General features: G+C 40.3%; 1 protein-coding gene across 4 annotated transcripts; it reads right to left on the bottom strand.

Annotated features, from left to right (window-relative positions):
• Positions 1-1,679: 1,679 nt before the first annotated feature.
• Positions 1,680-25,193, bottom strand: QTRT2 (queuine tRNA-ribosyltransferase accessory subunit 2). 4 transcript variants are annotated; one of them, XM_060150569.1, is made up of 9 exons: positions 25,042-25,193; positions 18,624-18,844; positions 17,824-17,879; positions 16,038-16,114; positions 13,869-14,081; positions 9,683-9,882; positions 7,390-7,541; positions 5,569-5,686; positions 1,680-3,903 (listed from the first exon to the last, which is right to left on the bottom strand). In XM_060150569.1, exons 2-9 carry the CDS (start codon positions 18,821-18,823, stop codon positions 3,672-3,674), a joined length of 1,248 nt encoding a protein of 415 aa, XP_060006552.1. In that variant the 5' UTR covers positions 18,824-18,844; positions 25,042-25,193; the 3' UTR covers positions 1,680-3,671. The 4 variants fall into 4 exon arrangements, with proteins under 4 accessions (XP_060006552.1, XP_060006553.1, XP_060006551.1 ...); XM_060150570.1 differs by lacking the exon at positions 25,042-25,193 and adding an exon at positions 20,678-20,718 and having other exon boundaries at positions 1,680-3,743; XM_060150568.1 differs by lacking the exon at positions 25,042-25,193 and adding an exon at positions 20,678-20,718.
• Positions 25,194-25,299: the final 106 nt, after the last annotated feature.

Below are 25,299 nucleotides of genomic sequence, written 5' to 3' on the forward strand. Positions count from 1 at the left end.
GGTTATATGGTCATAAGTCAGGGACGCCCATGAGGAAGAAGAGAGAGAAAAGGTGTAAAATGAGGAAGAGACTTGACGGTTGAAAAAAATAAAAGAAATGAAAAAGAATATTAGGATGAATGCCAATTACACCAAACCTTCAGGTAAAGGCAGAGCCTTGCTGGTGGCTGGCTCGGCATGTAAGTTTGAACTTCCTGGCTCCCTGCCCCCCACAGCACTGTCAGTTTTAATAAGCTGTAATCCCATCGCTACCAGCGAGACTAATCAAACTGCAGAGAGCAGCCTGTTCCTAATTAGGAAGGCACAGGATAATCATTTAACTCTGTGGTTTCTCAGTGAGCTCCAAGCTGCCTCAACAGGAAAAAACATCCTGGAGAAGATGGTTGCTTACACACTCTAATCTTGACCTTTTGATGGTCTTTGTTTGAAATGTTTATTAAAACGCTTTAATTACACAAGTATTTAGTTTGAAAAATGTTTTAAAAGAATCTTTTCCCTTTATTCCCAGAGAATAATAAAATATCCTTCCCCCAAGGCATATAGGAAACCTCAGGCTCCTATTGACTCCCCACTTTAATTGATCGCAGACAGAAACCCTCTCGAAACCATTCAAGGTGTGATTACAGTCCCCAAACTGGGGTCAGGAAGGATTGGGGGACATGGAATGGCAACTCACGTTGAGCACCTACAGACCTACAGGTGCCAACACGGTACCATGGGCCACACAGGCCAGGGCCAGCTAGTCTCCAGTGCAGGACTGGAAACCAGGACTGAGCTGCAGCAAAGCTCCAGAAGCACCCCGCACCTCGGGGCCAGAAGACCCACCTCTTCAGTCCTCACTTCTCGTAGCCCCTTCAACTCAGGAGTAAGCCACCAGGAAGAAGCTACTGCAACGGTTAACTGTTGAGTTTTAGTCAGATGGCGCCAAGTCTAACCTGGGAGCTGACTAGTGGTAGGTCCTTAGGCAAACTACTCAACCTTCCAGAAATTCCTGGTAGGCCCTCAGGCAGGCTACTCAACCTTCCCGAAACTCAGGCTAGGAATAGTAGTATCAACACCTCACAGCCATGCTCTAAGAGTCAATGAGATATGTGTGGAAAGCAGTTACTAAGGTGCCTGGCACAGTAAAAGTACTCCATAGATTGTGCCTATTATTATTATTTTATTATGTGCTAGCATAGCCTTAAGGCCCTTGATTATATAATGTAAAAAGACAGGTGCATCCCTGAATCTCTTTCTTGGGATTCTGCATTTAGTGTGAGTGCACTTAAAACCATGACTACAGATGGAATAGTAGAGAACATTTCTGGTACCATGGAAATTTAACAGAGAACATTTCTGGTACCGTGGAAATTTAACGCTTTGTTTAATAGACTCATTATTATTTACAGGAAACCAGACTAGTATATTTTTTTAATTAAAAATGTTTATTGGCTATTGACCTTAATAGATTTACATTAAAGGAAAGGAACATTTTTTTCAAATGTGCTAATAAGAAAAAGACCTAGAAAAATGGACAAAGTTGGACAGAATTTTCGGTTTTGAACACAAATAAAACTCATAAATTTTATATGGATTCTGGGATATTTATTAATACTCCTCCAACAATGGGTTTGGCATTGAACAGGAGTTATAAACATATGAACAACTCCAATCCAATATATTTCAAAACAAGCAGATTCTTTTTTTAAAAAATAAATTTATTTATTTTATTTATTTATTTTTGGCCGCACTGGGTCTTCGTTGCTGCGCTCAGGCTTTCTCTAGTTGCGTTGAGCGGGGGCTGCTCTTCGTTGAGGTGCACAGGCTTCTCACTGCGATGGCTTCTCTTGTTGCGGAGCACAGGCTCTCCGTGCGCGGGCTTCAGTAGTTGCAGCACGCAGGCTCAGTAGTTGTGGCACATGTGCTTAGTTGCTCCGTGGCGTGTGGGATCTTCCCGGACCAGGGCTCGAACCCGTGTCCCCTGCCCTGGCAGGCGGATTTTTAACCACTGCGCCACCAGGGAAGCCCAAAACAAGCAGATTCTTGAGAAGAGAAACTCTGTCTTTCATAAGTATCCTTGCCATTAATTGGAGGAGAGGTTGTAAGAATATCCATGAATTCTGGAATTCATGAGCTTTGGAATTCATGGACGTTCTTAAACCACAATAAAAGAAAACAGTACAGATGGGCACCCTACATATAAAAATACAGTAACCACATAATAATTAAAAACAAAGTTCAGTAATGCCCACTAAAATGAACAAATAGAAAAATGTAGCACAAGAATGTAAAACAAATATATTTTATCCCCCTACAAACAAAACAAAGGCATCTTTTTGGTTCTGCTGTTTCTATAAAAACTATGTGTGAAATGTGCATGTATGTGTATTCTTATAGAAAACTTGACAAATATAGAAAAGCACAAAGAAAATAAAAATCACCTGTCACACCATCAACATGAATGTCATTCCTTTGACAAGAGCAGAAAAAAATTCAGAGAATCAGAGGTGATCAGCGAAGGTCTTCCCAGCCTCAGGACCTGCTGATGCCAATTTACCAACCACTTTAAAATCCACAGGCTAAACCTTTCTAGGCTCTCAAATATCTCTACTGTTGCCTGACTCCTGGCACCACTGCATTTTTCATCAGGCCAATAGTGATCAATAAACAAGGATACACATAAAACTATGGTTCCAATCTAAAACTTCTTGTTCCCCAAATATTAGAGCTAAATGGAATCTTAGAAATTAGTTTAGTACTATTCACTTTGCCTGTCCCCATTTATTCAGGAGGAAACAGGCATGGAGAGGTTAAGTGATTTGCCCAAGTGTCATAGTTGAGTAGAACTGAAACCCAATCCTCTAACTGGCAGGCCAGGGCTCTGTCCAAGTGAACACACGGTGACTGAATCTCCCCAGGTGATGTAGCTCCAGTTATTATGTGGTTCGACTCTTAATGACCCTACAAGGCAGAACACAGTGGATCTGCACGACCAGATGAAAGCAGCTAGGCAAACTTTCAGCTCCTAATAGGCAACTGCGCTGACTCTAGTGAGACAAGTCACAGAAAGACCATATGGTCAAACGAAGAGTGTGCCCTGGGCCAACTGGTCATTGGAGCAATGTGTGAGCTCCACATTCCGTGGAGATGTGAGCCTGGTTAAATCACAAGGTTGATTGCACTGCCAGGACAGCTTGGAAGGCACAAGTGTCGAAAAGAGACCCCTGAGAATATAAGGATTAAAATGAAGAAAACTCTTGAATCAGACAAATTCCTTCTTGGTCAACAGGCATGCGTCCACAGAGGTCATGCTACTCATGACCAATCAACTCCCTTCAAGCTCCAATCCAGCTCGGTGAACCCTCAGATTCTCATCATCCCCACTTCAAGGCTGTCCCTTCACATCTAAAGCTTTTATCTTTGACTAAACGAATCTCTGTTGACTAAAAGAGTTAGCGCAGAAATATTCAAGGTCAGGTTTCAATTCTTTCTGATCAATCTAGGTCATTCTAGGTCATTTCAGTCGTAAGAAGAAGTCTCTTTAGCCTCAGTACAGATGTTCCTTATCTGAGTAGACTTCATTCTCAAATATAAGTGATTAAAGTGAAGATCGCTTCCTGCTGTCTTCCTCCCACATCACAACCGTGGTGCAGGCTCAACGTGAAGAGTGAGGTTATGCGTACCAGGTCTCAAGACGCCTGCCTGTGGATGAGCTCTTTCAACTGTGCCAGTCGGTCACTTTTTAGTGCTTCCCGGATGGCCTGGAAAAATCCAAAGTAGTGTTCAAAGTTGTGCATCATGAGCAGGACGCCAGCCAACAGCTCGTTGGTCACCAGCAGATGGTGGATGTACGCACGAGTGTGATTCTTACAGCAGTAACAGGGACACCCTCTCACGAGTGGATCAAAGTCCTCCTGGTACCTGAGAAAGGAAGTTACAACGATATTCCGGAAAGTGAGGAAAACAAGACCTCGACAACCTAGACTAACCTATTCTGCTGGCATGCAACCAATAGTTAGTAACACAACTGGCAAATGTAGTGCCAGGCACCTGCTTAAGAAGGCAACGTGGTCAAAAGTTAACAGAGAGTACAATGGGCCGGGAGACTCAGGAGTCTTCCTCAGATGGATACGACCTCCTAGACGGAGGCTTACCAAGGAGCAGCAGAAGAGTCACGTGCTCGCTCCCCCCTGCTGAGCAGGGTTAGTCACACTGTAAAGCACACAAAAATGTCAGGAGACACTGTTCTGATGAATGACACTTTTCTCCCACTCGCCACCAGGGCTAATATTAGAAGAGATGATATGACCTTTTACTTGCATAGCTTTTTGCAGTTTACAAAAAACTTTTATGTATACTGTCTCATTTAATCTCTGTAACCACCCATGGAGATAGGCATTTTTCCTGTCACTTTACCAGTGAAGACTGCCAAGGGGTTTAAGAGGGAGGGCTATGGAGCAACAATGCCTGGGGTTGGTTCCTGGCTCACAACTCACTTGGGCAAGTCACTTAACCTCCCCCTGTGTCTTTGTTTTCTCATCTGAAATGTAATAAGGTAGTAACAGTGCCTACCTAATAAGAGTTGTTACAAGAATTAAATAAGTTAATATAGTAAAGGACACTGCTAGGTACATGCTAAGCACTATATACATGCTACTTTCTATCAGCTATTAAAAAGAAGTTAAATGACTTGACCAAGGTCACACAGTCACAAGCAAGGCTACTATCTGAACGCCAAATCTCCAAAACTTTTAGTGCTGATGATAAAAATATCGGAGTTTCCAATTATATCTATAATGTAAAGTGAATTTTAGTAGTAACCATTTATATTAACCTAGGTTTTTAAAAATGGAAATGAATCTCCTTGGCTATTTTTCAAGAAGTCAAATGTGATAAACGTCACCATTACAGACCTATAATCAAGAAATCACTATAGAAATAAGAACTAGGAATTTCATATTCTTTCATAAATTTTCAAGTCTGTCCTGTTACTAGATAGACATAAATAAGTCTGAGTCCCTAAAATGTCCTTTTACATAAGACCAAAAACACCCCAGCATTAAAGTGAGTATACCAAGTTCACAGAAAAACCGCTCACTGGTTCACTGATGATTTCCACTTTGGGCCAAATACAAAGTTATTAGATATCTTAGTTCAATCTTTATAGAGGCAAATATTTTATTTAAGATTTATAATCTGTATATAACCAAGATGGCTTAAATTCCTTAAAATTTAAAACTTTTGTTGTAATATTTTATCTTGAAATCCTTATTTTACACTGTTATTATTTAAAGTAATCATAAGGAGTAAAGAACACCAAACAATGGATCTGGTCTAATTTTTCTGACAGCTCTTCTAAAACAACAGTTATCTAGCCTCAGTTTTCTGACAAGACAAAGTACACAAATTCATCTGCAGAAGAAAAGAGTACTGCCGGCACTGAATTTGAGAAGGCCCAAACAATATCCAACTATAAATATGTTTTGAAGTCATGAACTGAAAAGGGAACAGTTATATAAACTTTCAAAACAGACTGAAGTTAAAAAGTCAGAAATAAAAATCCATACTTAAAAAAAAATTCCTTACTTTTTTTCCTTCAGATTAATTTCAAATGATGTCATTTCTCGGTTGCAGCTAGTTGTTTTACTCTTCTTTGTTTGATCCACATATTTTCCTTCTTCCTGTGTCCCATTTTGTTGCAATACTAAAGGACAAACCAACAAAAAGTCTTGAATGAAGGTCAGATAAAGAGTGGCCATTGGGAGAATTTTATTTTAGTTACTATTTCATGCCCTTTGACCCTGTAATTCCACTCCTCAGAACTTATTGGAAGGAAATAGCACAAGAAAAACAAAGCAATATGTAACAAGATGATCAATGACCTATTATCTATAGTACCAAAACTTGGAGATTCAACTATGTCTAAGTGAATAGTAGTTACAAGTATATATCTTATAATTAAATGGAGACTTGAGTTGTTCCCTTGCACTCTTTGCTTTAAGAAAGAACATTCCTGGAATTGCAAGAGAAACACCAGGAATACTTATCTACTTGCCTCTCTTCAGAGCAGCTGGCTCTTTGCATAGTAACTAGTGTTACTAGGGGGAATTGCTGCCTACATTATGCAACTTATTCCTTTGGAATTTTCACTTTGTAATTGGCAAAAAGCCTCAATTTACTATACACACACACGCGCACACAAATGTGATTCATAATACTTGCATAAAAATGTTCAAACTCAGTTTTCCCAATCATAAAGAAATTTGGCTTTCTCTGGCCCAAAAGGAACGTGTTTGTTACAGAGAATTCAATATCAGGGTCTTTGTAGAGTTTTGCATATTCACGGTACAGAATGACTATCAGTCACCTATGTCCTGGCAGAGATAATTTCACTTGTAAATGAAGTCATGAACATGTATAAAGTGTTTATGGTGTGCCTATCCAGATACATTACGTTCTAGTCTGTCTAAAAGACAGTAAAATTGACCTCCTCTACATATGAATTTGATCAACTTGATTGATTTTGTTTCTAGAACTAATTCCATTTAGATTAACACTTCAGTTGCTTTATAGGAGTGTAACATATTCTGAATGAAATTTTCATCACTTGTAGGGAATAAAATGAACCCTTAAAGAAGTCTCTGGCCCTACTCAAATTTAAGGTTGGCAGTGATAGAGCAAGAGTTCAACAGAGAGCAGGAGGAGAGAAAGGAAAGCACACTCTGAAGGCCAGACGGAAGGCCAGGCACACAACATTCTCCTGAAACACTGTGGAGACACTTCAAGGGACCCCAACCCAAAGTCTGTATCCTGGTTCCTTTTCTACTGCCAGTTAAATGTTAGAATCTAAAACTGCTTTTCTTGACCTCTGAATAACTAAACACTGAAAGAAAATGGCAGTGCTTCAAAGCACCATTAGTAGAGGAAAACAGCTTTCACATCTCAGTATGTATAAAAAACCAAAAAAGCAAAAGTAACACTAGGATCAGAGGGGATGAGACTCCCTGTGTATTAATAGCATGGGGTTTGCAAAAAGCAGACAAGAACTCTTTTGTGAAAAAACAAATTAACTTTTACCAAGCAGTTCAAAGGTTTTCTTTTCTTAGATTTTCATCACTATTCACTCTGAATGTTCTTTTTTCAGGTTGTTAATAGAAGAGGTTTTGTTTTTCTTGGTTCTGCTCACTACAAAATCACTTCCTAATATTGATGAGCTATGTGTATAGTATTAAGTGCCTGGTTTTGTGTGCCAACATGCCGGGCGTACAGATAAGAAACAAAGACATAGTTTTATAAAAGGCTGGCTTTATAGTATGCACATATTTCTGGCTTGTAACTCAAGGCAAAAATTGATAGGAAATAGAGAGAATTTAAGGGTAACAGAGAGATTAACTTCAAAAGACCTACATGTCTCTTCAGGAATCGGCTGGTAATCAAAGCTGAAAGTGAGGGCACATCCCCGCTCTGTTGCTAGATAAGGGAAAAAACTCTCAAATAAGTCCACTCCTCTTTCAATACACTCGAGCACCTCATCTGGCTGGCTAACACCGCAGATGAGCCTGTGAAAATAATATGAACAGTGACATAAGAACAATGCCAGGAATGAAATCAGAGAGTCTTTCCAGAGGGCATTAACAGTAATAATAACAAAAATCATGGTTAGCGTGGCAGGCAGCAGATAAGGAGGTGTATGGAAAGAACATAGAGCTTTGGAGGCAGAGAGACCTGGACCAGAATCCCTACTTGCTGTGTTACTTTGGGAAGGTTTCTTAACCTTTCTGAGTTTTAGTTTTCTCATTTTAAAAACAACAGCAAGAATACATACCTCATAGACTGGTTGTAAGGATTAATGAGATATTCGCGAAAGCACAAAGTGTAGTTTCTGCCCCAAAGAGAAGCTTAACAAAGGTTAGTTTTCCTTCCCTTCTCATCCCTTCTGAAATAACCTCCGTAGTCTCAGACTGAACTTTGTAGTCTTCCTATCCACTACATAAGATTTTTTTAGTGCAAAGCTGTGTGCTTTATTTCCCCTTCAAATACTCTTCCATGTTTTAACTGTATTTTGCTTATAATTCTTTTTCATAATTGCTTCAAGAAAGACATTTTTATCTACTGTATTCTTCATAGATTCATTTATGAAGCAATTCTTGCTCTCGGAATTTCAACTCTGCCCACAGGCTCTAAGAATCTAGTCAGTTTTCTTTATGCTTCTTTATATCTTCTCCATTAATAAAATGTCTGCATGGTAGAATGAGATGGTATTTCCAGAGGCGATGGGTAATGAATTCTGAGAGTGTTACTAACATTCAACCAGGTTTTGCCACTAAAACGAGATGGGGAAATGCACTAGACTAGGGCTGGCTGGCTGGCTGCTATTTTTTATGTTTGTTTTTCTACTCATAGGTCCCTTTTACACACTGGCAGAGAAAAGCTTATAGACTCCCTGATTTCTAAAAGAAGTCCAAAAAAAGGCTTATGTAATATTAAACAACTAGAACCCTTAAATATATGCTGGTTTTTCTGACTACAGTTTCCTTCAAGTAATGTCATGTTTTAGAATTCCTCTCCAACTGAAGCTGGCATTTCTACACACTTATAGAAAGAAAAACAATCCCAGCTTTCAAATCCAGTAACAGACATCTGTGAGCACTTAACTCAAAAGGAGTCCAGAAAATGACTAGAAATACTAGTGCTGAATTATCATCTGCACCAGAATGAAATAAGCACAGGAGGGAAAGCAATGAACACAGAGAGCTAGGATAAAACTGGGGCGGGCGGGGCGGGGGGAGGGGGGAATGCTGGCTGGGGTGATGGCAATATCTTGCTCTGGCTGGTGTTTACACAAGCATATATACGAATAAAAATTCATCCGGGTATACATAAGATTCATATACTTAACTGCAAGCTATACCTGGATTTTTTAAAAAGTAGTAAAATTACATACGCATATCCAGCAGCCCAAGGGGTATAAAGCAGCACCCCATAATCAAACCTCTTAATATATCTATAGGAAAAAAAGCATGAATATTCATATCAACTGGGATAAAAGACTACGGTTTTTTAAAAAGAAAAAATTTGAATAGTCTAATAAGACATTGGCTATACTCAGAAACTTGGGGATTTTTAGCTCTGAATCTTGCAGATCACTCTTCTCTCCAGCACATAATGAATCCTGTGACTGATGGAAAGAATCAACCCCACTAGGGTTGCCAGTGCCCTTGATTTCAAAAAATAATACCACTCACTACCTGCCTCAAATCTAAGAACTTCTTAAAGGACCTTATTGACAGAACCCATCTTCATTCCACTAGGCATCCCAGGTCTGTCCTCAACTTTACTTGCTTAAGGCCAGAGTTCCACATGACTTTCTATCTGTCCCCAGGCACCAGGTTATAGTGAATAAAGAACAATATTTACAATTGGCACAAGGATGAGGGGAACCAGTATAACACTTGCCCTCATTTATAATGAGGATCAAATTAATTCACATGGCAGTGTCCTCCGGTCTACATTCTGAAATCAAAGGCAAGACAGCCTTGATGGAAACTTCCTCCACAGTCTGCCTCAGCAGACTCAGCCCAGAAAGACGTAATCAAAACATCAAAAGACACACCCATGTACAGACTGCATACCACACATTCGGCAGCACCCCTGCTCTGCAGCCCACCAGGCTCGACCTGCACCCTAACTGAACACTAGCCTCGGTTTGTGCTCCGGTAGCTCCGCAGTGACTGATGACAGCAAGTGCAGTCTAGTCTCCAGGGTTGTTGGAGTCCCTTGAAAGCCATCCAGAAGGAAGCCACCTACAGGCCGCTTGGCTGTCTCTCGTGCTGACCTCAGCCTCTCCTCCATCACATCTCCACCTTCAATCACTCCAATGATCATACTTTTCTGGAGGACCTAAGGTAAGAAAGGATTGAACGCTTTTAACTGTTTCCAGTAGTGGAGACCTTTGTTGAAATGAGCCTTACCGCCTTCCTAAGAACCCTTAGGGCTCCAAAGAACACAATTTGAAAGCCACTCAAAAAGGGGAGAAAAGACCGAAGAGAAGCTGAGGCAATCAACATAGTTAATCAGGCTTTAGCATAGATTAAATTAAGCACACACCAAGCAGGTATAAGAGGAAAAGAACAAAAGCAACAGTTTTAATTTCTATAAATGGCTATCTTGGTCTACCTTAGGTTACTTCTAAATCTCTTAGTTAGTAGTAACTTTAGGAACTGCAAAACTGTTTGGATGGAACAACTGACTGTCCATTTGGAAAAAGATAAAACAAAAATTACTACTGTACACCATCCTCAAAAATAAATTCCAGGGCTTCCCTGGTGGCGCAGTGGTTGAGAGTCCACCTGCCGATGCAGGGGACACGGGTTCGTGACCCGGTCCGGGAAGATCCCACATGCCGCGGGGCGGCTGGGCCCGTGAGCCATGGCCGCTGAGCCTGCATGTCCAGAGCCTGTGCTCCGCAACAGGAGAGGCCACAGCAGTGAGAGGCCCGCGTACCGCAAAAAAATAAATAAATTCCAGACGGCCCTAAGATCTAAACATAAAAAATATAGTTATACAAGTATTAGAAGAATAGCTTGAATATTTTTATAGTCTTGAGATAAGGAAGGCCTTTCAAAGCAAGCTAAAGCTTACAGGAAAGGGCAGACATATTTGAGTACAAAAACAATAAAAATTCCCTAGTGAAATATACTATCAACAAAGACAAAGGGGAACTTATTCTTTGGAGGAACACATAAATGTCTACACCATAGGTAAAGCTCCGACAAATCCTCTAAGGAAATGACAACCCCATAGAAATCTAGGCAAATATGTGACTATGAACTTCAGAAAAACAAATGTGAATGCCCCGTACATATCTGGAGAGCTAACTAAACCTCACAAGTAAGGAAATGAAAACTGGAAATAATTCGATACCATTTTTGCCCATCACACTGACAAAAAAGTTAAAAGACAGAGAGCAACATAGCAGAGGTAAAAGTGTTAGAGAAATGGCACTTATATACCCTGATAACTAGAGAGAATAAAAATTAGTTCAGCCTCTTGGGAGGACAAGTAGATAACACTTACCAAAACGTCAATGCTTTTATCTTTATATATCCTAAAATTCCACTTCTAAGAATATCTCCTACAAATATATTCATTCATATGCACCAAGGTTTATTTGCGAAAGATGTTTAGAATAATGAAAAACTGGAAACATGCTAAACATCCATCAATAGAATAAAGGCTTGGGCTTCCCTGGTGGCGCAGTGGTTGAGAGTCCGCCTGCCGATGCAGGGGACACGGGTTCGTGCCCCGGTCGGGGAAGATCCCACATGCTGCGGAGTGGCTGGGCCCGTGAGCCATGGCCGCTGAGCCTGCGCTCAGGAGAGGCCACAACAGTGAGAGGCCCGCGTACCACAAAAAAAAAAAAAAAAAAAAAAAAATAGAGTAAAGGCTTAAGTAAAGTATCAATATAATATGTTCATAGTAGGCTTCCTATATAGCTGTTTTAAAAAGAAAGCAGAACATATATTAACATATACATTGACAGGAAAAGAGTTTCAAGATATTGTTAAACAAAAACAAGCAAATTTTTGAATAGATGATCATATTCATGTAATAAAAACCACATACAGGCATGCATATATGTAATAGTTTTGTGTATGGAACTGTAAAAAAATAAGGTTTGCAAGGAAAAACACCAATCAACAGTGGCTCTCTGGTAGAAGAGAGGGATGGGGAGGGAGCCTGGAAGGCTATAAAGAGGGAATTTTGCTTTTTGGTTTAAGTAGGAGGAATACAATCAGTCTACTCCTCCAGAAAGAACACTTCATCTGCTGCGCGGAGAATGAATGAGGGGAGGGGAGGATGGGGTAGGAGACGACTTTAATCATCCAGGGAAAGATGAAGAAGATCTGGACTAAGGCAGTGGTGGGGTGGGGGGTGGGGGTGAAGAGGAGAAAGAGGATTTGAAACCTCATCAGGAGGTACAATCAACTCAACCTGACTGATTAGTTATCTGGGGAGAGGATGAAGACAAAAATCTAGGACTCCTGGCTCCAATTTCAGAAGTCCAGGGAGATGACGAGAGGAGCAAAGACAGGGAATCCTAAGAAAACAGTGGAGGGTGAGGCAAGATGATTATTCTCTTTCAGGCATTCTGGGTTTGAGGTATCAGCCACTGAACATACGGACCGAAAGTCAGGGATATGTATATAAAGTGTGACTGCCCAGCCTAGAGAGAACGGTAGGTGCTTGACACAGTGCTGCCACTCCCCACGCCTGCTGCCATGGCAGACAGAGCCAGACAGCGGGCCGCCCTCACCCCGCTGCACCTGGGAGCAGCTCCAAGCACCTTGAGATGGAACTCATTTGCCATCCCTGGCCTAGGGAATGCATGGAGAAGGAAAGAAAGCCGACAACAGAACCTTGGGGGGCTTCAATATTTAAGGGCATTCAGAGGAAGAGGAGTCAGTGAATCAGAGGGGAAGAAATCACAGGAAGAGGAAAAGATGTATGCCGCCATACAAAGGAGACAGTTACACGGCCTGCCCCTTTCCGTGACCGGTACAGCCCCATCTGGGAAATTCATTTTCACGGTGTAAGAACTATAACCATATAATTTATTGTCTAAAACGGAACACATTTAAAAGTAAAAGGGGGCACTATCAATAATCATGTCAAGACAATAGCGTGAGCATAAGGGGTACAGAGAGGGACCCCTGCATTTGACCAACGCACAGAAACAACGTGAAATGGTCAGGCTGACTTAACACAGAAGAGGGATTTGAGGCTCATCTAATAATCATGCTCCGTCACACGTCCTGTCCTCCCTTTCTCCTCATCCAAACATTACTTATCCTACGAGGATAATTACTGGCTCAAAACAATTGCTAGCAAACAACTGTTGGCAGAGCTAACAATGCAGACCCACAGCCATGGCCCCACGCTGGACCCTTATTGCCCATACTGAGAGTTCTATTAAGAACGACAAGTAAGCTTCCTCTAATTATTTCATGTATATTAACTTGATTAGCCAAATTATATTTTTTATTGGTAAACTCAAAATAATGATGTTTTTGAAACTCCGTGCGCTTTTGCTGTAGTGGGGCGCACTTGTTGCTCAGGATTACTCTACATAAATGATCAGACACTGAAAGCTTCTCCTCTGATCATATCTCCTGTTCTCCCACCTCCTCTGCTCTCTCCTAATGAACCCTTCCTTTTCCAGCTTTATTAACTCTGCTATCAAGATCCTTTATTCACTGCTACAGCTTCATCTTCCCCAGCTCATGAGAGATGATGAGGTTACTGTGCCTTAAGGAGACAAGAAGGGTGGGGAGGGGCACATTCCAGACTTATTTAGGGAACTGGAACCAAGGTGGAGTGAAAAACTGAATATTACTTGGATATTAAAAGGGGTCTTGAAAGACTCAAATCTCTGGGATGAGGAGCTGGGGGCTGCCACAAAGGGAGACAGAGTATTGAGGGAGAGCCGAAGGAAGAGCAGGTGAGAGGAGGGGAGACGCTGAGTTTGGTTATCTCTGAGTTTGAGGTGCATGTGAGGAATACTCTAGTGACAGAACCTAGCAAAGGCCTGTGGTTATGTAATTCTGAAGCTAAGTAGAGTGATCTCCATTACATACACAAGTTTAGAATTTTCAGCAATTTAAACTAAGGGGAGCTGCCCAGGGAGAACAAATAGTGAGGGGTGAAAAGAGAGCCTAAGACAGAATCCTAAAGAGCAATGAAACAATCAGGAAAAAAAATCAGGTGAGAGTAAGAGACCAAGAAATGAGGAGCAGAGAAGCAGAAGGAGAAGAAAGGGTGGTATCTTGGAACGTAAATGAGCGCGAGTTTCTAAGAGAAAGGAGTGGTGAGTGGCACGGCTTTACCTCTGACTCTTCCTGTAGCTTCAGACAATTATCCAGGAATAGAAGCGATCGGTCAACAGACTTTCTGGCTCTCTTTATGGAAGTGGCTTCATCACACGTTGCCTCTCCATCTGAAAGGCACTGGAACCAGTCTGGCTGAAGGGCCTGCTGAATTGCCATGAACTTGGAGGCAGTCATTTCCACTCGTCCTCCAACACCCCACACAGACACTGACTGCCACGGGACAAGACGATGAGGGATTCGGAAGAGTAACATGAAAAGAAAAAGAAAATAATAAAATGATCAAAGCGATCCTGAACTCAACTCTTCTTTACAGATGGAGAGATGGTGGCAATTCAATATCCTAGACACGGTGGGTAAAGAGGTTTCCTATACTATATTCCAAATTCTCTAAAGACCTGATAGCTCAGAGGCACTCCGATAAAGTCTTTCAACGGCCACACAAGCCAACTTCTGAGTTAGCACTCAGAATTCTATAATTACTTTTCCAGAAGCCCAGTCTTCCATTCTCCGCCACACCCTGCTGTTCCTGAATACACCACAGACTTTAATTCTTCTGTCTTTGATCACATTGTTCCTTTTCACTGAAATGGCCTTCCCCTACTTCTCTGCCTGGTAAAATACTATTCAAGACATAAGAGTTCAAATACCATCTACTCTATTGTGTTCCTTCAACGTTACTAGGCATAATCAATTGCTCACTCTTATAAGCTCTTTCAGCAATTTGTATTTATTTCTTTCACAGAAAAGATAGCCCTGGGGCTTCCCTGGTGGCGTAGTGGTTAAGAATCCACCTGCCAATGCAGGCGACACGGGTTTGATGCCTGGTCCGGGAAGATCCCACATGCTGTGGAACAACTAAGCCCGTGCACCACAACTACTGAGCCTGCGCTCTACAGCCCGCAAGCCACAACTACTGAGCCCGTGCGCCACAACTACTGAAGCCTGCATGCCTAGAGCCCATGCTTTGCAACAAGAGAGCCACTGCAATGAGAAGCCCACGCACCACAACGAAGAGTAGCCCGCACTCGCTGCAACTAGAGAAAGCCCATGAGCAGCAACGAAGACCCAACACAGCCATAAATAAACAAACAAAGGAAAAAAGAAAGAAAAAGAAAAGATAGCCCTTATCACACCATTGTATATATGTCTGACTAGAGTATCCGAATTCATGGTTGTGCCCCAAGCACACAGTCTGGGGCCTCACACATTATTAATGTTTAGTAAGGGTTTACTAGATCGAGTTAGATACAGAAATATGTGCAAAGACATAAATCCCATAGTACACAAGAATCTCTGTATGTACCTCTGGTCACTCCTTTCCCTACAGCATCTCTCTTCTTAGAAGAGATGGACATAAAGGCGAGGCCACATATAATCTTTTTGTTCTGGCACAAGAACACTGTTTAAATGAATCCTTTCTCCCTTATAAATGGAATAGACGACCGAGGTCAAAATAGTTTCTTTTGAATTCAAATTACAAAATAAAAAGAAGTGTAAAACAGGAGACAAATTTAAAATAGTTACCTTAGGTAAGATTAATAGATATTGTTGATATCAATAAAGTGGGTGCAAGAAAAGTAACTGTTTGTAAAGTGGCAATATATACTAAAGCTTTTCTAGAATGCTGTCCTCAGGGACAATGCAATGGGGCCATATCTCAGGTTAAAACTTTTAAGGAAGTCCTTTGAATACTGTTTTTCACCAGCTAAAATCTCCAGCTTTTTCAAATTCTGTTCTAAAAAGCAGTATTATACTGAGATTCTACTATATATAGTTATACATGTGATAATACTCGTCAGCAACTTTCCCCACTATTCCTGAGGTTGTTAAAACTTCAAATAAAGCATGGTATCAAAAGACTATTGTTTTCTACCATCATAGCAATTTCTTTTTTTGGCATATACTTGACCTTTCTCTACTCCCAAATTTTGGGCAACAATGAAAAAGCTGAGGATACAGTCCTTACCTTAACCTTATCCTTGGGCTGCCCCACTCTAACTCCTATGAACCACACCATCCCACTATAGTCGTAGAAATAAAGAGAAGGCATAAAGGGGTCTGGAATGGCTCAGCACCCCAAGCAGTGGGATCCTTGCAGCTGAGAGATCCCATAGGCTGACTTCCTGAGAAAAGCCTTCAGCCTTGGAGGACCTTCTGAGAACATACCTTATTTGTTACATAACCAGCTGGGCAAGGGCTGACTGGATCATGCAGGGAGCAATACAACAGTGATTCTGGCATGCCTGTATAAACATAAAAAAAGAACCCTTGAGAGGACTTACATCAACAATTACACTGTGTTGTAACAGAGAGCAGCTTCATAATGTGTACCGCTGGATAAAGCAAGTCTAAAACACAATAAATTGCTCATACTTTATCTTAGAATTGTAGGAGGCCTGTCAACAAGAATGAAAAGATTACTTTGAAACCTACTAATCTAAAAGAAGAATTAAATGTAAAGGTTCATGTCTGAAGACATAGCGAGTTGCTACAAAGGAAAGGTATAACCTGAAGTATGATACAATGAAAGTGTTTAATGATATGTTGACCCTGCTTGATTTGCTTTGAAGAATTTAATATCAAGTATAGTCATTCTAGGCACTATCCAAGGGGAACTAGCTACTGTAAAGATGAAATTATACAGTCAATAGGTAATCTTATTAATAATAAATCCAGCCCACACCATGGGTCCCTAGGGGCAGAATTATAGAAAAGCTGTAGGACATTGCAAATGGATCTCATTTTCAATAAGTTTCATTTACTCAAGATGCCAGTTTCTTAGGTTCTTTAATCAAAAAGATAGTTGTTTAAAAAAAAATCCAAAAAAAGTTTACTAAGCCATATGTACTTAAATTTCATATGCTGCATTTTCATAAGAAAAAAAAAATAGAATTTTGCTGAAAAAAGACCAAAAATATAAAGCAAACAAAAATCTCTGCAGTTCTCCACCTTATTGTCTACAATTTCAATTATTACAATTATCTCTACAAAGCTTATATTAGCTATTTTCACTTAATTATGCGCTTGTATACTTTAAAGCTGGTTATTAAAATGGGTCTCAGATCAAGGAAAACGATATTATATAAATTCCTCTTCTGAAACACAGGCCCTTGTGACAACCAAGTTGTCATGCAGTTTCCCTCAGAAGCAGAGGACTGAACAACCAATGGAAGCAGGATTTTCATTCATTTAAGTGAGTCCTAGATATTGCGAAAAAGCTTCAAGAGAAAATTGTCTACAGAAGAATTGGTTCTCTGGCTGTCCCTGCTAAGCTTTTCCTATAAATAAATGGACACATAGATCAACATTCAAAATCCTAGTTCTGGAACAGAAGATAATATTAACATATCAGAATATAGCTGAATATAGACTCTTCATCCTCTGCCTTATGTTTTAGGCGCAAACATGACAAGCCTGCTTTGGATCTTAGGTGTGTCCCATGCAGTCCTTCAACTCTAGGTCTTTGCTCTTTGCCTGGAGTGTCTGCTCACACCTGTCTACCACCACCACTGCACCCACCTCCTGACCTGGCTAACTCCTACTCTTCCTTGACCCAGCTAAGGCGCCCCGTCATCTTCTTTGTCAAGAATACTTCCTTTATTCTGACCTCCTTCCACATGGACCCAACAGCAGGTTATATGTTCCTTCCTCTGGGCTCTCATGATACATGTATCTACACCTGATCCTGCAAATGTAGTCACCACACTCTACTAGAATTACCTGTTTATCTTTATCCCAACTAGGCTCTGAGTTTCATGAGGGCAGCAGTTGTTTCCCAGTCATCTTTGAATCCCCAGTTCAAAGGCGTTCCTGGTTCTTAGATACTCATTAAATGCTTATTAAATTAATGAATAAATAAATGTATGAATGAAGGATCAAAGAATAAACAGCATCTCCAACCTCCAAATTAATACACCACAAGGCACACACAAATAACTTGATTAATTTTTACCTATAAACTTTCCAACTCCTTCCTTATATTCTGCCAAGACTTCGTGATGTTCTGCCCTGTAAGCAAAACAGAAAACTATGTAACATAATAATGAATCCTTCTAGATACTCTATGCAACAACTGAAGCCCTCTTCCCACCCAAACAAGCTACGTGACAGTAAATGTAATCTCAAAAAACCAAGTACTCCATTATTCAAGAGTCCCCACTCATTAGGTTGGGTTCACTAGCCAGAGCAAAGCTCTTCAATTTGCAAGTGGTTCTGTGAGAGGAGAAATTGGCAAAGAGCAATGGCCTCAGAATATCTAGATTTTCTTCTTTCCCTTGTCCCTTTAAAATCACTGTTATTAACACAATCTTACAGAGTTATTTGATCTTATAGCAGATTCTTCAATTAGGGATGAGGTCAGTATGTACATTACACAAAATGATCTCACTCCTTAGTTGTTTCCCTAGAATAGAACATGTGCAGAGACAGAGAAAACTTTGAGGCTGGTGCGTGAAGACAGCCCCTAGGTTCCAAGTTTAGCCCTCATAGAGCATTCCAGGCCCTGTCACCCCTGGGAGCAGTGGCAATGAGGGCGGTATGGAAAAGTGAAGCAGCTCTATCACGTAGGTCTGGCCCATGATTCCAGATTAGGGCCAGATGATGTACAATATTTGCTATCTCTCTTCTGATTTCATTCTAAAAAACCTACAGATTTTGCACGTAAGCAAAAAAGTCTTTCTCTTTACCACACCTTATTAAGGTAACCAAGCTGCTGCCAGGGTTGACATGTGAATGATCAGGTCTCATACTTACAGTGATGACAGTGTAAGCTGAGCCATGGCAGGAACCCCGTGGATTTTATGCAGTGTGTGATGGGTCAGGTGTGGGGCAGAGCCAGTCTTGGTGTACAGAAGGCAGCCTGGAATGTCCATGGTGCAGTCCCCTGTTTTGCCTAGGTTTTTTATTTTTCCTAGGCGACAGCCATTAACCACCTTGGTAAGACTTAGCTTCATCCTAAGGGGTTCCTCTAGGTCCTGATAAGAAAAGTACATTACATTCAGAAGGAGTTCCATGACATCTAAAAACTAAACATTTTTCCAAGCAAAACTACAAAAAAAAAATGATAGCATCTTTGTTATTACTTCTAGTCTAGGATTTTTTTAGATATCAGGAATAGGGGAATGGGAAAAGACACAGAGAGAATAAGACACCTTCCCCAAAGTCCCAGCACAATATGATGACATCAACCACATTTAAATTCAGTCATGGAAATTTTGTCTGAGCTGATGGAAACCAAACAAACAGAAGGACAGAAGTAAAGACTAATCATGGAAAGAGCACTGTGAAGCCAAGGATTGCTCTCAGTCATGAAAATGTGTATAGAGAAAGGTCATACTGCTTAGGAAATACTGATTACTGATTTGATCTATTTTTTTTCTTTCTCTAATTTGAGAGAATACTAGGCAACATAGCAATTTTTCCTAATATGTAATTAAATGAAGAAAACAGATTCCAAAACAGCATTCTGCTGTTTATTAAAATATATGGAAGAACATACATCAAAAGATAAACAGAGGTTATGTCAGAGAGGTGGGATTATTCTCCAACTTTGTTCTTATACGGTGTCCAAACAGAGGTGAGAAACTGTGTGGGCATCCATGCAATTCGTAAGCAACGTTTCATTATTCTTATAATTGGTAAGGAAAAATATTTGATTAACAAAAAAGATATACTTTCTAAATTCCACAGATACACAGGGAAAAAAATCAGAAAACATGGTCAATTACTTTGTTGAACTGTGTTAATTTATTATTCAGTGAAGCAAATCCTGGGCCCCACTTTTTTTTTTTTGCGGCACGCGGGCCTCTCACTGCTGCGGCCTCTCCCGCTGCGGAGCACAGGCTCCGGACGCGCAGGTCCAGCGGCCATGGCTCACGGGCCCAGCCGCTCTGCGGCATGTGGGATCTTCCCGGACCGGGGCACGACCCCGCGTCCCCTGCATCGGCAGGCGGACTCCCAACCACTGCGCCACCAGGGAAGCCCATGGGCCCCACTTCTTTAAATGCCCTGTAAAACTCAGTGATCAGGCATGGAAGATCATTTGCAAAATGTCACTGGATATTCAGCATTTTGAAATACCAGCGTCTCTGTAGCAAGTATTGATACCATACCCTCTGGAATTTTTGCCAGTTAGGCTAGGCCCAGTTTTATTAATATATAAATTAATACAGCTCTCTGAGAGGTTCCAACCTTAGGTCCTATCCTCTTAAGCATTATACTAAACCACACGCTGAAAGTCAACCATTGTTTAAGATGTTACCAAATAAATAAGCATTATTTATCATTATTTAAAAAATATTCAGGGATGTATATATTACTTTTTTTGGAGTTATAAATTTTTATATTGAAATAAAATAGTTAACAGTCTTTTGAATTTTAGAAATAAGAATAACTACTTTCCGTATGGTTCAATAAGTGATTTCATGTTAAACATGAATTATAAAAAATAGTATAAGTATTTGGGGAAAGGCTGGTCAATTTTCTGTGACTCTACCTTCATTATTTCAAGTTATCACAAAGATTAAATGTCTCACTGGAACCCACAGAAATGGAGAGTGTTAAGAGAAAAAAGTTATTATGTTTTAACAAAGGGTAATATAAAAGCTATTTTTTTAAAGCCATGCTATTACACATTAAAACTGTTAAAATAAAAGAAAGTTTATACCAAAAAAAAATATAATTACAGCCTAATGAGAATGTAATATAGAAAATACAAGAGAATACAAAAGAAGAGTCATTAGTTTATACAATCATATTCCTTTTTTAAAAAAAGATTTATTTATTTATTATTTATTTATTTTATTTACTTTTGGCTGCATCGGGTCTTAGTTGTGGCATGTGGGATCTTCGTTGAGGCATGCGGGATCTTTCCTTGCGGCGCGCGGGCTTCTCTCTAGTTGTGGTGTGTGGGTTTTCTCTAGTTGTGGCTCGTGGCGTTCAGAGCGTGTGGGTATCCCCCAGGCTCTCTCATTGAGGCGTGCGAGCTCAGTAGTTGTGGTGCGCAGGCTTGAGGGATCTTAGTTCCCTGACTAGGGATCGAACCCGCGTCCCCTGCGTTGTAAGGTGGATTCTTTACCACTGGACCACCAGGGAAGTCCCTCATACTCCTTATTGATTTATCAAATAATACACATAACCTTCTGGTTTCAAGTGATAAAAATCTTTTAAACTAACAGAGCTTGGAAGCCATTTGTAGCAAAGTTAAAGAATGTATTTTGCAATCTAAGTTAAGTTCTAGAGAACTAAAGCGGGGGAAGCACGAAAGTAAGAAACTCACTTCAAAGTTAATGAACCAACCCTATTATTCTGACTATTAGAATCAACAAATATGGAACAATAGGTTTTTGAAACATAAATAAGAACTAATGAAAATTTAATGGACCAAGATTACTAATACTACAACAACTTAGCGCTTACTACCCTCACACACATCTGAGAATGGAAGAAACTGCATCGTCCCGCATGTTTTCAGAAAGGCCTAGAGAGAAGAATTTGCTGGTTCCTCCCCTTGCTCCAAAAGTTCTGTCTCATCTGAGCTGCTTAAGTTTTGTAAAGAGTTTAAATGTACACAAGAGTTGTATTTTTTACATTAAATCCATATAAAAGTAGGAAGAGTCTTCACAGGATAAAATTAGCATGTTTGAAAAATGAAGTTTAGGATTCTAGAATGCTACCAATTTTTATTATTATCTCTCCCCATCAAACCCTCCTTTCATTTTTCCAGTTTATTAATAAATAACATAAAAGACTGACAATCAAAGCTGCTGACAAGCATGAGATAATGTGCTTTTCCATGTCAAGTTAACTCAATTCCAGGTAAAAACAACAAACCGCAGTGCTTTAGTAAACTTCTGTTTAACATCCCAGGTAATGTATGATTGCCATCAGACTTTAGAAATGCTGAAAATAGTTAAGTCTGACCATTACTACCAGAGACGCCAAACTGAGAGCTCCTCATGGACCATCCCCTCTGCCGTTCCACAATAACAAATCTGAGGCTAAGCAAGATTAATCAGACTTAGTCTAGAACCCAGGTCTCTGCCAAGAGGCCTGAGCTTTTGATTACATCTTTGAAGTGAGAGTAATACAATGTCTGTATATGCATATCTCCTCTTCCCACTCTTTCCTCAATTGAAGAAATAGCTTCCTTCATTCTCAACCCAAGGTCTGTCATTACAGGTCCATAGTAGTTCTAGAGGACCTCAGCCACCATGCTCTTAGATGCAGAGATGGGTCCTCCTGTGATACAATGCACAAAAGTTTAATCTCCATAACTTTAAGGATGAAATTGAAAATCCTTAGCTTAGTGTACTGAACCCACTAGATCAGCTGGAGAGAAATACCCACTTGGTTCTCTCCACAGTATGGGACTCTGATGCTGTGTACTCACATTCTGCTGTTTGGGGTTTCTTAAGAGTCCTACCCTAATCACAGTAAATGGACACAGCATCAAAGGAAAAAGTATAAGCAAGAAAAAGTAGACAAATGTGTCTAAAGAAAAGTATTGTAATAGATAAATTGTTACTGGTGATTCTGTGTATTGTGAGGATGAATGCAAATATGAAGAAATCTGAGGGAAGCATCAGAGAATGTACTTTAGCTGGAAATCAACATTTAAAAAATAACATGCAACTTTGTCCAGCTTTGAACCCAGCTTTCCTTTCCTCATTACTGATCAATTTGTGGTTAGTGTTTTTATAATTGCACATTTTTTCTAGGGGCTTGAACACAAAAAGTTTTTATTATGGAGTAATGTAAATATATACACACATACACATATTCATGTACATATTTTTAAAACATGCTTTTGGAGTGATATAGTCTATTAATCCAAGCAAAGTTCTCAAGAAACAAACTAACGGTCTCCAAAATATTAACTGGTTTTTATTTGGCTTCATATCATTACCCTTTTCCCTTTCACTTGTTGTGAGTCTCTTCTAAGATTTCTGGGGCTGTGTCTTCTCAATATACAAACATCTACATTTTCACTTCCTGGTAAAGTCTTAAAAAACCATTAAAAGAGCCATTTGGAAATAATGGTTGATGGAAAAACTCTTAATCACTTTAAGGACAAGTAGATCTATGCTTTTACAAGGGCTAACCAAGATTCCCTGCACTTGTGGCAGCATTGTACATATCTTAATACCTCCAATGCCACATATTTCTCCCCTCCTTCCATCCCCTTAGGAAAAAAGGGATTTTTAAATGTTTCTTAATGGATTCTCTACAGACTGTCATGGAAAGATGACCACAATACACTGAGGGAAAAGAGCAGGCTTAGGTGAACAGATTTTTTGCAAAAGAAAAACTGCGTATATATATTTATAAATATGCACACACAAACACACACTGTACACTGTCTGTATATGCATGCAAAAAAAGTCTGAAGGACTTCTAAACAATATGGTGCACTGAGCTGATTAAGAAAGACATACAGAAATGATGGACTCTAAAATTCTAGAAACCAGTAACGGAAGATGAGGAGGAAACTATTCAGAGGTACTATTCTAAAATTCTTACACTATTTGGGAGGAGGAGAGAGATCATGAATAATGTTAAACTTTAAGTATGCATGTTAAAAAATTTTAAGTAAGCATTAAAAGATTACTGAAAATGGATAATTCCCAAACCCGCTGGGGAGGGGCAGGGAAGGATCAAGAAAAATTGGTTAATACTTAAGGGAAAAAAAGAGGAAAAGAGACCACAAAGCACACCAAAAATAGAAAATACAAAATAAGACGGCAGGAGTAAGTCCAAATATGCCAGTAATCACAATAAAAGTTAAATTAGTTTCACCTATTTAAAGAAATAACAACAACAGTAGCAACATTTTTTGGGTGTTTACTGTGTATCAGGTCCTGTTATTCACGTTAACTCCACTATTATGTACTCTCATGTCAATCTAAGGCAGATGCTATTATTATGGGCATTTTACAGATGAGGAAACTGAGGCTAAAAAAGTGACCATTTACAAAGTGGCAGAGCCACTTAAATCATAGAAGTCTGCCTTTAGAGGCTGTACTCTAATAGGCTGGTAGTCTGTTAGAAGTCCCATCTTGTCCATAAACACATGCAATGTTTAAAAATTAACTGTAATGTTAAGATATAATGTTACAGTCATATTTTCCATTTTGCTATACTGTTATTACTGTTCTTGTCTTCCTTTATCTCCCTTCTCTGCCTCTATCCATCCTCCAACCTCTACAACCTTTCTATATATGCACACAAACATTTAAGTATACTTGCATGGGAAAGGGTGTTTTTTAATTAAAAAAATGCAAATATACTATACTATAAGCACTTCTCTGAAATCTGCTTTTCGCCCAGGAATACACAACGGATATTTTTCCTGGAGACACAGAATTTAACTTACCCTTTAAAATAACTACTTATGATACTGCATAGCTTGGATGTAACACAGTTTAATCTACCATCACCCTTCTGATGAACACTCAAGTTACAGAACAGGTCCTGTGATTGCTGCAGTAGTCTTGAGGGCACAGCTTCCCTGATTTTTTTTGACAAGTCTCAAGTCTATTTCAGTTTACGTTTCCTGGCAGAGTTCTCTACATACATAGATTTTTTTAATGGGTACCACACTCTAATGCTTTAGGTACTATAGCTCCCATTTTGCAGATGAGTAAATCGAGGGTCCGAGAGTTATTAAACAAGTTGCGTAAGGTCATACAACTACAAAGTAGCTAGGTCTAAATCTCTACCCTGCCTTATGAACCTACATATCCCAGCATGCACTGTCCCCGGGAACACTTAGGCTCAGTCAGTAACGATGGATTTAGCTTCACTCCATGGGCCATCTCCAGGGGCCCCAGACCTCGCGAAGCGCTTAGATCAGGTATTCGAGATCGGTCCAACCCTCCCAAGCATCCTGGGGAGTCTAGAAAAAACTTGCGCACGGAAACTTGACCTTTAAGCAGAGCCCGGTCGAAAGGAGACATTTTTCTCTCTGAGATGCGGTGAGGCTCACACGATTTGGGAGAATCTGGATTTACAGAAGCCAGGATCCACCAGGAGACCCAGAAAAATGAAAGAGACATAGCGCCAGTACAACCGCAACACAACCAGGAAGCGTCCAGACGCGACGCGACTCTCTCGCAGCAGCCTCCCCTTACGCGTAGCAGCTCCCACTCCAACAGGAAAAGGGGGCACTTACCTGCAAACCTCCCAACTTTTTTGGGCTTGAGACCCCTTAAGCTCCTCGCCGTTCGCTACCACGTGTCCAGCTTTCAGAATTCTCGGCTCCCTGAACCACCGCCTCCGATGCAGAGCCAATCAGGGAGCATTGCGTCATCACCGGGCGCCAGGAAAAGGCAAAGGTAATTGAAAATGAGCTTGGGTGTTTGCTAGGCCGAGGGACTGCTACCGTCGCCATGGGTAACTGAGCACACACGTTCCGCCTGCGCAAGGCCTC

The sequence above is a fragment of the Lagenorhynchus albirostris genome, chromosome 5 (genome assembly GCF_949774975.1).
Source record: "Lagenorhynchus albirostris chromosome 5, mLagAlb1.1, whole genome shotgun sequence".
Taxonomy (NCBI): Eukaryota; Metazoa; Chordata; class Mammalia; order Artiodactyla; family Delphinidae; genus Lagenorhynchus; species Lagenorhynchus albirostris.